General features: G+C 39.5%; 1 protein-coding gene across 2 annotated transcripts; it reads left to right on the forward strand.

The window, feature by feature from the left end:
- Window positions 1-5,056: 5,056 nt before the first annotated feature.
- Window positions 5,057-15,480, forward strand: rfc2 (replication factor C (activator 1) 2). Of its 2 annotated transcripts, XM_080839478.1 has the most exons (11): window positions 5,057-5,197; window positions 7,652-7,721; window positions 10,210-10,251; window positions 10,357-10,463; window positions 10,553-10,654; window positions 11,313-11,413; window positions 11,529-11,686; window positions 14,648-14,713; window positions 14,801-14,881; window positions 14,976-15,089; window positions 15,204-15,480. In XM_080839478.1, exons 1-11 carry the CDS (start codon window positions 5,094-5,096, stop codon window positions 15,303-15,305), a joined length of 1,047 nt encoding a protein of 348 aa, XP_080695604.1. In that variant the 5' UTR covers window positions 5,057-5,093; the 3' UTR covers window positions 15,306-15,480. The 2 variants fall into 2 exon arrangements, with proteins under 2 accessions (XP_080695604.1, XP_080695603.1); XM_080839477.1 differs by having other exon boundaries at window positions 14,976-15,480.
- Window positions 15,481-16,084: the final 604 nt, after the last annotated feature.

A 16,084-nucleotide genomic window follows, 5' to 3' on the forward strand; every position in this document is an offset into this window, starting at 1 on the left:
AGGAGCTGGCTCCTTCTAGAGAATTCTAGAGAAAATGATTACTTTACTTTTTCTGGATCCGGATCTTTGTTTTCACACCTAAAGTGACATTTCTCGAAAACCAATGACCGGATTATTATGAAATTTACAATGAATGTAGACTTTGGGCTATTGTTCAGATCGTTTAAGATCTTGCTTTACTATCAACGTCAACCCTTGCTGGAGGTCAGAAATCTCGGATTGCACTTGTTGTACATGGATTTACAGTATAATGCACATTTTTAATGTCTAATCATTTCTATTTAAAGTGGCATTATGCAGTAATTGTACTTCAGGGTTAGGGTTAGGATAAGCAGTTTTACCTTAAAATAACAGCTTAAAAAAAATTGGGGAGCTACAATGACTTCTAATATGGAGAATCGCCTCCGAGCCATTGCCATTCCAGGGTCCGTAGGCAAATGACTGGGTTATGTAAGTTTGCCTGAAGCCGCCCAGTTTTTACTGTCTGTTAAACTAGTAGTAGCTTATTTGCTGTCTTGCTTTGCCTTGTATTGCACTTGCTTGATGTTTGACTGTGTTAGGACAGTTGTTGACTAACTAGTTGGGCATTGTGTCAAAGTAGGCACATTTCAAAAGATTTTGCTGCTAGCATCTCGATAGCGATTAGCAATTGATTCGTTATGCTGCTTTAAATGTATTTAATTAATTTCTAATAAAAGCATGTGTGTTATTTATTTCTGTTTGTCAAGCAATCAATATAACCTACCTAAGAACACAACACAAACAGCAATAATGATAATAAATCAATAATAAACAAATCATGTCTGAGGAGGGGCAAGACATAGTGCCACCAATCCAAGGTCAGACATGAAGGTAAATGTCCACAAATCCAAGGTCAGACATGAAGGTAAATGTCCACCAATCCAAGGTCAGACATGAAGGTAAAGGTCCACCAATCCAAGGTCAGACATGAAGTTAAATTTCCAAAAATCCAAGGTCTGACATGAAGGTGTCCACCAATCCATGGTCAGACATGAAGGAATATGTCCACCAATCCAAGGTAAGACATGAAGTTAAATTTCCAAAAATCCAAGGTCTGACATGAAGGTGTCCACCAATCCATGGTCAGACATGAAGGTAAATGTCCACCCATCCAAGGTCAGACATGAAGTTAAATGTCCACCTATCCAAGGTCAGACAAGAAGGTAAATGTCCACCATTTAGTACACGCTTGCATCCAAAGCGACAACATGTTGCGACAAGGAATTTAATCCAGGTTGACCGTGCAAAAGAAGACAATGTTAACTGATGTGCTACCAACACCAGATGAGATTGTGTTTTTTGTGTGGAATGGGGGATACTTATATGACCATCATGTGGCCTAACGCTCACTTGTCAGGTAGGGGACCTGACAATGGTGCCAACCAATGTAAAACCCTGACAGACGGCATTGTGAGGTCTGTGTTCTGTCCCTGTCTTGTTTCATTGTATGTATCCCTTGTGTTCTCACGTGTTCCTTCTTTTGTGTTTGTTTACCCTTGTCTCCTCGTGTCTGTCTCCTCACGCCCTCCCCTTGTTAGTCTGCTTGTGCTGTTTATTAGTTTGTCTCCCTTGTGTGTCATGTGATCTTTGTTGTCTAGTCTTTGTGCTTCCTTGTTCCCACCATGTGCTTTCCACCATGTGCTTCCCTGAGTTTGTTTGTGTATTCCATGTGCCCTTGTTGTTGTCCGTGTCTCCACCCCTCACCTGTTCCCAATAATCACCTGGTTTGTTTGTCTTATTGGTTTCTCCTGTGCCCTGTCAATTCCCCTCGTTTAGTCCACCTGTGTCTCCTTGTCTGCCCTGCCTTGATTGTTTTCACCTGTCCCTTGTTATCTGTTGTGTGTGTGTGTGTGTGTGTGTGTGTGTATATATATAGTCCTTGTGTTCTTGTCTCTCGTTGCTGGTTCGTCATTAATGTTGCGTGTTGTTTCTCAGTGTTCTCAGTGTTCTTTAATATTTCTCGTGTTGACCCTGGACTGTTTTCGACTTCTCTATTGCCTTTGCCCTTTTGGATTGTTTGCCTGCCATTGGACTGCTTACCCGTGTACCGAAACCTGGACAGTAAAAGTTTATTCTTTATTCTACCCCTTGTGTCTGAGTCGTGCTATTGAGTTCACACCCCAACCCCAATTCGTAACAGGCATAGAGCCACTCATCACCAATCTAAACACAGGAGACACTCTGCTTGGTGCAGTGGTGCCTCCCGTCACATGTTCAAAAGCCAAAGAAAGCGCTGTGTTGTAAAGCTTTGGTATTGCTCCACATGTGCCATAGCTGGCTTGCATTCTGTAATTTGATATTGGCATTAGAGCAGGTGATATTTGCATTTAGGGGTTCTATTTTGTCAAAAACTAGTATGAGACAGGACATAAAAGCTGTATCTCACGGTAAAAGAGTAAGAGTTGTCAACTCTTCAATGTGTGTGTGTCTCATGTCATATATTTGCCAGTAAACAAACGTAGTGTTTGGAAATAGTGACAAGTGTAGATGGGTCTGCAGAAATGTGTTGTACCATTTCTGTAGAATTCATTTAAGACCAGTCTTTTCCTGTAAAATATAGCATCGGTGAGGTGAAGCCACTGGCGGTCTGTCCGTCCTCTATAAACCAGGACAAAACTTTCAGACAGTCAGGGTTTCCCTGACAAGTGATCTGTAGGCTTTTTTTGTGCTTTTTTCCATTGCATAGGGAGCAAATCACCGTGTAAGCCATTGAGCGGGGTTGACTTTTAAACAGTTATTTTTGCTACATTTCTGTGTGTTTATCTAGTTATTTTGTTGTGTAGGCTACACATGATTCTGGTGCATTCTTTTATAATGCGAATGAAAAAGTGTAAACATTATGCTTTATATTTCAGATAGGAAGGAAATTGCCTAGTGTATTATAATAGTGAAATGGTGCAGGGATTATTCCAACGACGTGCGTGTGCGCGCGAAGAACTGCAAATAAAGTGAATGGAAGTCAATGGACACCGTAAACATAAGAAGGGAATTTGGCCACCTGTGGTGTCAAAATGGTACTGCAGAAATAGGCAGTTGGCGCGTAATCACACAATCCAAAACACAAACATTCCAGTAGAAAGGACATTTTAAAAGGAGAGTAGGCTACTGTAGTGTTGTTGTCAGAGAAGCCAATATTTCAGTTAAACATGTTTCCTTACCTCTGATGACACATCATTTTTGTTTTATTATTTAGTACAGTACATGTATTACATATTGATCCTTTAACTTTGTTTTTCTATTACACTTCTTTATATATTTTCTTTTGTATTTCTTTCTTTTTAGTTTTTTTCACTTCTGATTTGTTTTAATTGTTCATTTCCTTTTCTCTTCTTAAATTCTTTATTATTCATGTATTAACCTCAACTGTAAAGCATTTTGGTACAACTTCTGTTATTTTCTAAATGTGCTTTACACATAGGGTTTAGGACTTGACAATTTGAACCATGCACTGACCATGCCCTGGTACCTACAAAGACGACCCAGGCCTCATAATCTATATATCTTGTAGGTACAAATTTGGATATGAATTTCCCAAATTTTACAAATGACCTTTTGATCAGCTGAACAACACTACTAGGTTGTTTGTATATTAGAAAAGGCTTTTCAAGCTACCTTTCTCGTTCAAAGTCTACGTTAAAGTGTTTACACCAGGGCTGCCCAATTTGGGTCCCGCGGGCCAAATGTGGCACGCGCTGGATTTATTTTGGCCCGCGCTCCGTTCAGAATTATAGTTAGAACGTCATTCGTTAGACAGCATTTTAACCCATTTTTAACAGGGTCTCTGTTTCAACGTCATATTTAACTAAGACTGGTTGCAGTTCACTGCTTGGCCACAGTTTTAACATTGTTTCAGATGGGTCAAGGGGGGCGCTATTGACCTTTTGTCAATACAGATCCATATCTATGGTTATCTTGTTGCTATGCTAGCTAACTAGCTAGCTTTTACCTTAACCTTAAACGATTTAAATGGAAGAGCTCCGTTTGCATGAAATGATAGCTAGTTATCTAGCTGATGTTATAGTCTTCTCAACTTACATGTAGGCCTATAATGGGAAAAGGTAGAACAAGTTCATATTCATGAGTTCAAATTCACACATGTCAACACGAGTTTAGCAACTGCCAACTGTAAGTACCTTACTTATGTTTGTGTAAAGAATGTTGATATGAAATATGAAATCAACCAGTAGTCAATGTGCAAGCTCTCTCTCTCTCTCTATCTGAGTTGGGGCAGTCTGTCCTTCAGTTGAGGTCAAGGCATGACGCTCTCTTGCTACAAGTTTCACCTGCTCGTGTTAGCTTAACAAATGTTTGTGGAGGTAGCCTTTGGAGTCAAGTGCTGTCACGGCGCTTGTTTCCACGGCACAGCTTACACGTAACTGTTATATCTTTCTCTTTTGACGGATACAAATAGAAAATAATGGGAGTATTTCCATCGAAACATCAGCAGTCACTCTTGTTGCCTGCAATCATGTTTATTAGCCTTTAACTTGCTGTTAGTTGATTGGCCATTATAGAAGTCCCCTACCTATCTTCCCTGTGTATACTAATAGATTACATAAAATTAGTATGATATGTTAATAAATGTTTCTTTTTTTACCTGAAGCAAATTTTATCTTTCCCCATTATTTTCGTCTTGGAGTATACCAGAATGCTTAATTTACATGTTAAAATAACAAAAAAATCTGGGGGGGATACCCCCAGACCCCCCTACAGGCAGGGCTTGGTTTGTCACCTTTTTTTTTTAGCCCTTCTGAGTTTGCAGGTATGTACATTAAAGGTAATGTTAATTGGGTACACATATGCAATACATTTCAATATAATGGGACATGACCTAACATGAAACTCTGGTTTTGGCCCGCGGCCCTCCACTCCGATTAATATTTGGCCCCTGACAAGAAAGAATTTGGGCACCCCTGGTTTACACGATGATTAAAAACAAATTAAGAAAGTTTCGACTTTTATTTTGAAAACTTGTCGAACGTCGGCCATATTGAAAATACGCAGCTACTCCAGGAAGCACGTAGCGAGAGGAACGGCGGGAATTATCTATCGTTAGTGGAAAAACTTTCCAAATGGACGTGGAGGAAAATCTTAAACCAGAAAAGGATGCAGGCTCATCCGCAAAGAAGGACGATATAGTATCCAAGGGAGTGGTTGACGCATACGAGTTACCATGGTAATATACAACTAACTCCAACAGTAGTTTACCAAGATCTCTTGTTCATTATTTACATCACCCTACTGTGCAGGTGGAAGTGGTTGTGGGAGATTGTACCCCCTTTACCTAGTTACATTAATCCTCCATCCTCTACATTCTGGTAAAAGATGTGTGAGGATAAAAATGCAGTTTTATTGTGATTTTGCGAGATGAACTCTAAAAGGTTATGTTTACTATGCGTGAGATAGGACATGTTTGAGAGGCAATGGTTTAGTGACTATAATACAGTTCGTTAACCTAACACGTTTGCATAAGTCTTTCCATGTCGTTTTGTATCACACCACCATACGAGTGCGTAATGTGTGCTTGGAGGACTAGATATTTCTTAAAATTCTTAAAACAAGGCTACTTTCTGTTCATCTCACGAAAAACGGAAGATGGCGCGCGCGGAGTGAATAAGGCTAAAATCGTTCAAAGATCTCACGGTTCTAATACATAACAGTGAAGTGAAACGCTCGCTTTGACTGGTCATGTGGAAATGGTGTAAGTGAGCAAGATAGCCAGCTAGCTAGTAGGCTTTTCAGTCACTTGTCAAAAGCGAGCGAAGTGAAATTCTGTTGGAGGCAGGCGATTATGACGTAGACGAGCAAAAAAGGTTGGGGGAAGAACCATGAGCCCATGAGCCCATTTCTCTGAGGTGCCTGTCAATTTGCAAAAGGATCACTCGGCTGTTGCCACTGTCACAGATGTCAGAAGCAATAGCAGGGCAGTGCACACATCCCCTAAGTTGGATGCTACGGAGTCTTAATCCACAATCAGCATCTTGGCAAGTTGGGAGACTGAGGATTGCTGAGCAATCTCTGCTCTAAAACAGGCCCTGAATGACAGGAGCTGTGCAGGAAACGTTATTGCTAAGTCCCTGTTGTAGTGGTCAGACAGACTTTTTGCCTTGCTTACGAGCTGATGACCACTACTACAGGGACATCGCAATAACGTCTCCTGAACAGCTGTCATTCAAGCTGAGTTGTCAGCCCACTAGCTTGTTAGCTTGCTAGCTCAAATCGACAAATTCCTTGATTTCACTGTTCCTGTTCGCGTTTCTCTGTTCCTCTTTCAAAATGAAACGCTGTTGATGTCTTCTAAAACAGACTTGTTTGAAGAGGCCAGCAGGAGCCTTGTTTGTTGAAAACGAATTCAACCCAAGCGCTCTTTGGTGACGTGGTTGATTACGTTACTGTTGATCATCTGTCCATCATCGTAAAAAGCCTGCCCTGACAATTTGATTGGCCGATCAGCTCTGCTGGGGCCATAGTTCTGCCTCAACGGAGCAATGCCAGACGAACTTCCCGACCTCAAATGTTGTGGGCGCGGTTAAGTTCGGCTGGTACCCAGGCTAGAACTTCACTGCAGTCATCATTCCATCACACACCTTCCACCAAATGAGTGGGAGATAGAGCAAAGTGCAAAGTGACCATTTGCCAAAAACTGGAGGGACTTTAAATCAATACCTGCCAATGTATAAGCCTACAAGAAAACATTTCCAACAACAGGCAATTTTCAGCCAGGTATGGTGGTTACTATAAGGATCTATATGGTGTGCATTACTGTGAAAATTACCTGTGGATTGGCTCTCCACCTACAGTAAGCTCAAATAGTTTGGTGCTGCTGTCCATTAAGAAATTACCTACATACTTACATTTTGTTGAATAATTTGAAATAATACTTTGACTTCTCAAAGAGTTTTTCCTTTGACAATGACTTGTACTTCTATTTGAGTTTGGAGAGTGTATATGGTCCTCACACGACCATACACCATCCAAATGAATTTGAAGATGATGCCAAAACTAATTGCCTATAAAACATACCTTCAAATATGGCACATTGTTGCATAGGGGTGTGCCAAGTAATCGTCATGACGATGCATCGCGATTCTAATTTTCACGATCTACTGCATCGATTGTTGACGCCAAGTATCGATTATTAATAAAAAAAAAAAAAAAATTAATTAATTAAATTAATTAATTAAAATTGCATGAATGGTTGGCGAACATCAAGCATTTCCGGCCACGCGATACTGCGACAAGTCATTCATAAACAAAACATGCAGTGTATCCAGTAATAATAATATTTGTGTTAAGTAACCTCCAAAAGTCGTTTCAATAAATACAGCTATGTATGAATTGAGTTGCTTTGAGTTATCAATTGAACACACTATCCAGATCATACACAGCCAGTCAGCCACTGGTAATGGCTTAATTTTTTTCTAACAGTGTTCAGTGAAAATTCGCAATGCATTGCAATGCATCGCAATAATTCAAGTATCGCGATGCATCGTGATAGAATCGCATCGTGGCATGTGAATCGTGATACGAATGGAATCGTGACTTCTTTGGCAATACCCACCCCTATATGTTGCATGGTGTTGCTTTAACGAGGCTTTCTGACTCGGTTAATGTTTATGCTGTGTTACAGGGTAGAGAAATATCGACCCCTTAAATTGGAGGACATTGTAGGGAACGAAGAAACTGTTAGCAGACTAGAGGTAAGTAAATGTTGGAGTTATTTAACTGGGGGCATGCACTACCTCCATAACTGCTGGATGATTTTGTATGGAATTTAACAACAAATAATTGAATCAATTCTATTCAATTTGTTCATATAGGTCCATTAACAACTAGGGATGCAAATTATCGATTAATCCATTAATCATTAGTTGATAATCTTATCGATCGACTTTCGATTAATTGAGTTTCAGTGCTTCAATAGGGCCTTTAAAAATATCAGCTAAATAGTTGAGTTATTATTATATTACATTACATTATGATAATTATATGCTATTCTATTATACATTCCTCAAGTAATTATGCATTAGGAAAAGAAAGCAGAAAAGTTTTTTTATGGTATAACAAAATCCATTCATTAATTTAAAAAAAAAGAAATAAATTATGGACTGGCTCAGTTCTTGCATTTGAAACAGACATAAAACAAAAAAGAATAGAAGAAATTAAATACAGCCAAACAGAATATTATTGAGCCTATAGATTATGAAGAAACTGCATCTAGGCTATTACAAGCTAAATAGCCAACACAACTCTATGAAGTTTAACTCGCGCTCACGGTAGTGAGGGATAGAGTAGTTACATTCTTAATGACAAGCCATCAGGCAAAGGTAAGCTAGCCCGCTAACAAGCTAGGTATCTAATCATTAAGCCTGAGTGAGCTAGTCCGCTATCAAGCTAAATAGCCAACTCAACTCTTACTTACTTACTTACTAACTCTCATGAGCCAAACTCGCGGGCACACGTAAGCGCGGGAGTAGACAGAGATATTCACATTCATAGCAAGGTGAGCTAGCCCGCTAACGAGCTAGGTAGCTAACTCTATGAAGTCTCAGTGAGCTAGCCCGCTAACGAGCTAATAGCTAACCTGAGTTTTAAGACTATAAGCCTTAACTCGCGGCAGTAAGCGAGAGAAGGTATAATACAGTGTAGCTGTGATTTTAGGTTGACCAGGTGAACTGGTGGTGCCATGCAGGACAGCAGCATGCACGGTGTTCAAATGATAACTGAGTGAGCTAGTGGAACTATTGTATTTCAATACCGCATTACACAGAGAACATTTGTTTTCAACCGGTCTCTCGCGCTAGCGCCCTCTAGCGATTAATCGTGATTAATACATTTTGATCGAGCAACCTCTTAATCGACAATTAATCTAAAGTCGATTAATCATTTGCATCCCTATTAACAACTGACATTGTCTCAAATTGCTTAAGAGTCCCTGAACCCCCTAGCACTAGCACATAGGTGACCATAGCAAGGAAAAACTCCCTTTTAAAGTAACACTATGCAAAAATTTGACACTTTGAAATTTTGAATGTGCTTTAATTGACAACTATTAGGTCTTGGTATAATTTTTTCAGGATATGCATGTAGTTTGGCGTTCTGGGACTGAACATCCTGAGAAAAAAGAAGAAAAGCTTTCACAGCACAACACTGTTACTGTCTATATCGGCAAAGGTCACCAGCTAGCTTTTATTAGTGCCAAATGGACAGAGGACCTATGAGCATGTCTTTGTCATTTTAGAACTGAATCTTGCATATGTGGTTAAAAGGCATGATGTGTTCTTTTGGGGCCTATAGACAAAGATTTCAGAATGCGTGAGGTCAAAATTCCCTTCGACTTTTAGTAAGCCTAATTCAGACTAAGTTTTAAATAACTGAAGCTTTTCCTTTTAAGCAAGCTGTCTGTTTATATGTATAATAGTTGCTTGTGTGCAATCGTGTCTTTCGTTTGCACTATAGTTTGCACTACTGCACCCTTTAAATTGGAATTCATGTACCTGTTTGTTAAACTGACATGTGCTTTGTATAACAAAAGCATTTTCAAAATGTGCCAAACTATGAGAAATTGATGCCATGATTTGCACAAGAGGACTTGGTACCAGTACTTGTGAGTTGCACAAGTGACTAGATGATGGGGAGGTTGAATAACCAGTTTTGAGAATTTTACTTCTAATCTGAGAAATGTACCAAATGTCTGAGAAAAACTGTAAAAACAAGTATTGACCTTTTTCATTTGAATCAAAATAATGAAAATTGAATTGCCAGTAGCAAAATGCATTTGAAGTAGAATAGAGGTCCAACAACCATGATGAAATACTGTGTTACATTATTACATTTCTAAATGCATTCTGCTGTCACATTTGACTGCCCCTCAACATTTAGCTCTAAGTTCTAGCGCACTTTCCATGTTGTCAGACATGGATGAAAACATTATGAGCCTGTCCGTGGCAAACAAGCCGTTTACTTTGACACAGGTGCTTACCCCATATAACATTGTATAGCTGTTTTACTGTTGCCATTGAGGTGTTCTAACTTAATACTGGATCGATTTTGATAGTTTATTGTCCTTTTGTCCTAATTGCCATATATGTCCTAAGTTTGGACCCACAAAGATCTGAGAATAAGGCTGAAGTTGAAAAATCCTGAAGGTTCCCTTGAAGTTCTAACCTGACTGTTTTCTTTTTCCAGGTTTTTTCCAGACAAGGCAACGTTCCAAACATTATTATTGCTGTGAGTTCAGTTGGGTTTAGTCCATTTCTTTTTTTTTTTAACAAATGAATAATATCTGTGTATTGGTGGTGAAGGTCTCAATCTGAAGGCATGTCATTGTAACAGGGGCCTCCTGGTACTGGAAAAACAACCAGCATTTTATGCTTAGCCAGAGCACTGCTAGGTCCTGCTATGAAAGATGCTGTTCTTGAGCTGAATGCGTCAAATGATAGGTATTGGGATCCCTGGGCCTCTATTCATTATTAATAAATTGCTGAAACTGTGTCAAATGTATGATTTGTAATTGCTTAAATCTTTGTAGAGGTATTGATGTGGTGAGAAACAAGATCAAGATGTTTGCCCAGCAGAAAGTCACTCTACCCAAAGGACGGCACAAGATTATTATCCTTGATGAAGCAGACAGGTGAGACTTGGAACGGACTCATCAAGTAGGTGTGTTGTAATAAATACAAAACTTGTTGCTATTGTCATGATCAGATGCTAATGGTTCAGGTCTCAGTGAGACATACAGAGTACACATCCACGGGTATGGTTTACAGAATCAGATGATGCAAAATTATGCAACTTGAGTTTCTGGAGCTGCCAGGTAGGGGGCTACTTTCTGCTGGACTATTCAGTAACTTATTTGGTGTCTTGCTTTGTGTGGTGTTGCACTTGCTTGATGTTTGACTGTGTTAGGAAAGTTGTTGGCAAGCTAGCCAACATAGCTATCACAATAACATTACAAAGAAGCCGACGCGAGAGCACTTATTACTAGCATCAATGTCCAAGCGTGTTATAACAAGCTCGCTAACATCGCTAATGAGATGTCTTGCTAGGGGCTAAACTTAGCGAAACCTGTTGAAATTTGCTTACTTTCCTAACACAGTCAAACTTTACTGACCAAATGAGCCAATATTAAATGACCATATTGGAAAAAAGTATTTGCACCCCTCCTTCCAATTGTCTATGTCCATTAGTTGTTGACTGCCACACAGAACATATATAATAGGTTGTTTTGAAACCAGGCAGTGTGTTTGTGTTATATTATGTAAATATAGCCGGTTGTTTTGTGTCTGCAGCATGACTGATGGAGCACAGCAGGCTCTGAGACGTACCATGGAGATCTACTCCAAAACCACACGCTTCGCTCTGGCCTGCAACGCCTCAGACAAGATTATAGGTTAGCCTCTGCTCTTTGTTTGGATGTTGCTTCTGTAGTGCTGAATTATGTAGTTCACTCTGCCCATAAATACTTTACCTAATTTTGCAAGTATAACTGATATGACTTTCACCAGAGCCAATTCAGTCGCGCTGTGCAGTGCTTCGCTACACAAAGCTACGGGATGATCAGATCATGATGCGATTGCTGGAGGTGGCAGAGAAGGAAAGACTTAATTCCACCAATGATGGTCTTGAGGCTATTATCTTCACCGCGCAGGGAGACATGAGACAGGTTTGGATTCTCTGGGTTTTACTTAAGTTTAGTACTTACACAAGTAACAAAACATTTCTTCCATTTTCTTAGTATACGCTTAGGCAAATGTGGCTACCAATATTCTGAATATTACTGTGTCTGAACATTACATCTGTAATAGATTTAGGTCTTACTTCTATACATGAAGCTCAAGTTTGGAATGGACAACATTTTCCACTCAAGACATGGTTATGATTATTTAGTAGACCATTTTATGCAAAGTAACTTTCATAATGACATGGGTTTGCCTGTGTTTCAGGGGCTTGGGTTACATTAGTGAGTGGGGAAGAATGACATAAGAAGAACTACGCAAGAACCCATTGTCTATTATAATGTAAAGAGACAGGCATGTTGCTGTGTCCAAGAAAAGGAGTTTAGGTGAGATTAAGAGCCAGTGTGTGTGTGTGACACATGTAGGCCACATGTGTCCTGCAGGGTCTTCAGTCCTTGGCTCACTTTACAAACAGACATTTTTGACTTGAATGAATTAAATTGTATGAATGTGTTGATGGTATTCTGTAAGGTAGATGTGGAGAATGAAGGTAGGAAGATAAATGTACATAAAAGATACAAGCATCATATGGTATGTACACAATGCATACAAAACAGCTCAGTGGGTATACAATGCGAGAAAAAGTGTTGTTATTACAAGGGTAAGTAGAGTAGGAACAGAAAAACATGTTGATTATTTACATTGCAGGTAACTGCTAGCATTGAGTATGGGGTAGAATAAGTGTATGACCGTATGGTGGGGATGGGTGTGTTTGGGCCGAGGGTTCCTACAAGTAGATCGGGTTGAGAGTCTACAGCAGCATCCCACAGCAAGATAGATCGTCTGGACTAGGAGGGGAAGAAAGAAACAAAGTTCAGCTGCCAATATGAACCTGATGGATATGGTGATGAGGAACGATGTTTTACGAACAAAGGGTTACGCTGTACTTTAGTTAGTAGACATCAATTTGATAAACAGATACATTTAGGTTAGGAATTAACAGTATGTGAATATGGCCACTTAATCAATACAAGCATTAGCAATAGGATATAGAAGGATAGAGAGATACTGCCAGGCCAGACGTATGGGAATTTTATTTGTTTAGTTTTAGTAAGTTACGTTTAGTTGTGGTTGGCTGACATGGTGCATGCGGATTTGAGTTCCAATAGCAAGGGTAGCAGGGTGTACAGCATTGCCAAACTGGCTGGTGACAGTTGTAGCACGCACTGTATGCTGCACCCAGGATCTGTTAAGGCCCTCCTTCACAGTACAACATGCGCTGTCTGTAGCCCACTCCTGTTGAACACCACAACATGTCCAGCAAGAAGAGGTGGAGAATGTTGCAGCAGGTGATGGGTTTTGTTAGCCTGACGATGTCATACTCATAATTCTAGTCAGAATATGAGTCTGATGCTGAGCCATTGGGCGTGTTTCAACGAACCAGGAAAAAAAATGCCTCTTCACTCAATTGGATAACTACAACTAATCAGAGCAACATAGTATGACCATCTGATACATTAAAACTTTTACCGGATCCCGTAAGAAGGACGGCAAAAACATATTTTCGATCGACAAATGCCTTGATCGCGTTTCTCTGTTCCTCTTTCAAAATTAATGCGCTGTCAATATCTGTGAGATATGCCTGCTCACGTACGTATTAGCAGCAAGGCTAGCTAAGCTACTATGTGTTTCAATTGAGTTTTTGTCTAAGCGTTAGCAATAACCTATCAATAATGGTCTAGAGCGCTTCAGTTAAGACCTACAATCCTCTGCAACATTCGTGTTGCACATACACAACTAACCGAGTCAATGTAGACATAAAAAAGTTGTGTAGATAGCTTAAATAAATATGTCCCACTAAGCTCCCGAGACGGCGCCATCTTTGTTCGATTTATAATCTATCTATCTAATCAACTCAAGCGTTGGTAGTCATCTGTCCATCAACGTATAAAGCCCGCCCTTACAATTTGATTAGTCAGATCGCTTTTCCGAAAACTTGAATCTCTCCCAACTAGCTCAAAGCCAGACTGAATCTCCCAGACCAAAAATGTTGTGGGCGGAGTTCAGGCTGGTATCCAGGCTAGGGTTTTGTTGCGCCAGGTGACGGTGTAGTTATGCTTCTATCTTGGTGTGGCAAATGGCACGGGTCTAGCCTTACAAGAGCAAGACTTTATCAATATAAAAATGCACTTCTATCCCTTTTAATGTCTCAAGTTTGTCCGTGAAGATAGCATCATGTTTGGAGAGGACAGTTGCAACTCCCTGTCTGTGACCTTAAAAAAAAGTTCTTCCCAGTTAAGTCGTAACGCACCCATCCCGTCCCAGCAGATTGGGGCCTCGCACCACGTTCATCTGTGCTGACTGGTCCTTAGTGCACACAACTGAATGTGAAACTCGATTGGAACACTGGAATTACAAGGAAGATTTTTTTTAATTTTTTTTTTACATGGGACAGTATTGGAGAGCACAGTTTTATATTTGCACTGCTGAAGATGTATGTCAATAAACTGATAAGGAATATTTTTGGTATAAAGATTGAAACACTTGAAACACTAAAAGGATTTAAAGTGTAACCTTAATCCAATGTGAAGATGATGGGTAACATCAATTGCAAAATCTGTTGCAGATGTTTATATTAATGGGGGCTGGCATTTAAAACCAGAGATATATAACAGCAACATTTTTGCCCAGAATTATGAATTGTTTGAGAGTGTCTTAAAGCTATCTTACAGATACATTGTTTCCATTTATTGAATCATGCTATTATTCAGACAAAGTATTTCATGTTGGTTAAACTGTTTTGTAATTATTGTTTTTTGTTTTTAAATGACATGAAATGGTAATAACTGGCTTTTTCTTTTCTGGATATAAAATATAGATAGATATAAATATTTATAGTTGTGTTTCAATAGTTCACTCATGTCTATTCTGATCTTCTTTTCAACCAGGCACTTAACAATCTGCAGTCAACAAATTCAGGATTTGGGTTTATCAACAGTGAAAATGTTTTCAAGGTAATTTCCATATTTGTATTGATGTTGGAAAACTATTTTTCCTGCCACTAAAGGTGAATTTAAACCAATTGTAATGGCTTTGTGCAGGTCTGTGATGAACCTCACCCTCTGATGGTTAAAAGCATGTTGGAGCACTGTGTTGATGCAAACATCGATGGGGCTTACAAGGTATGCAGTTTGAAGCTGGAAGTGGATACCATTTTATTGAGCGTAACTTTTGTCTGTTCAGTTTATCACAACGTGCCTTGTCTGCTCTCTGTAGATCATAGAGCAGCTTTGGTCTCTGGGTTACTCTCCAGAAGACATTATTGGAAACATCTTCAGAGTGTGTAAGGCTTTTCCGATGCCTGAGTATCTGAAGCTGGAGTTTATAAAGGTAGATATATCCAGGTTTCTTTTAATAGTTCTCAACAGCAACAGCTTTATCTCTACAACTGTGAATATGAAAGTGATTAGTCATGAACAAATGAATGTTTTCCCCTTATTGCAGGAGATTGGCTACACACATATGAAGGTGGCAGAGGGAGTCAACTCTCTGCTGCAGATGGCTGGACTGTTGGGGAGACTCTGTTGTAAGACTACGGCCCCCTAGGCTAGATAAAGTCCATTTCACTGGTCCCTTTCCCCTATGGACATTGTTCTTAGTTTCACAGCTGAAGAGGAGGCCCAGAAAGGTCATCATTTCTCTTCTCTTTTCCAATTGTACTCCTTTTGAGGAAAGGACAATCTGTGTTGACATCATATTCAACAGAAATATTTTAAATAAATAAACAGACATCATTTGTTTGGCTTTTTTATGAGGTACCCCTTTGTCTGTGAAATGGTTGGGGTGATAAAACCAGATCTTTGTATTTAAAGGTTTTAATTAAAACAAAAATCTTGCAAATCTTTTATCAAAACAAAACCTTGCATTTTCAGAGGTGAACGCAAGTTGTGGTACCAATGAGTAATGTCTGGACATTGAGCTTAATTAAGTTATTGCATTCTGAGAAGTGTGTATAATTGGGTAACTGTTGAAAGTAGAAAAAAAAGGTGCAGGTCTTCCATGGGGAACGCTGTTTGTTACGTACATATATAGACCTCGATCACTTTAATTTCAATTGAGGTAAGGGGGTTAAAGATTTCCTATTGGAACTGTAATATATCTTAGTTACTGCACTACCTTCAGTCTTTTTGGTATATCTTTTTTAGCATGTTGCATGTTTTTTTCTAATGGTAAAACATCCCTATGACTGGCACTGCCCCACACATAGTATCTGTATAACAGAAAACATGGGAAATTATTGTGATGTTGCTTTGCCTTTGTGCACGCCTGCCTCTTCTCCGCAGAAGAAAAACCAAAAGGTTTGGCCAAAGTGCCAGAGGCCAATG

This window comes from Sprattus sprattus (assembly GCF_963457725.1).
Source record: "Sprattus sprattus genome assembly, chromosome: 5".
NCBI classification, from domain to species: Eukaryota; Metazoa; Chordata; class Actinopteri; order Clupeiformes; family Clupeidae; genus Sprattus; species Sprattus sprattus.

Excerpts from the sequence above, each read along its gene's own strand:
- rfc2 (XM_080839477.1), top strand. The coding sequence starts at position 5,094 with ATGGACGTGGAGGAAAATCTTAAACCAGAAAAGGATGCAGGCTCATCC. Across the intron at positions 7,722-10,209 it reads AAACTGTTAGCAGACTAGAG|GTTTTTTCCAGACAAGGCAA; the intron begins GTAAGTAAATGT and ends TTCTTTTTCCAG. Across the intron at positions 14,882-14,975 it reads ACATCGATGGGGCTTACAAG|ATCATAGAGCAGCTTTGGTC; the intron begins GTATGCAGTTTG and ends TGCTCTCTGTAG.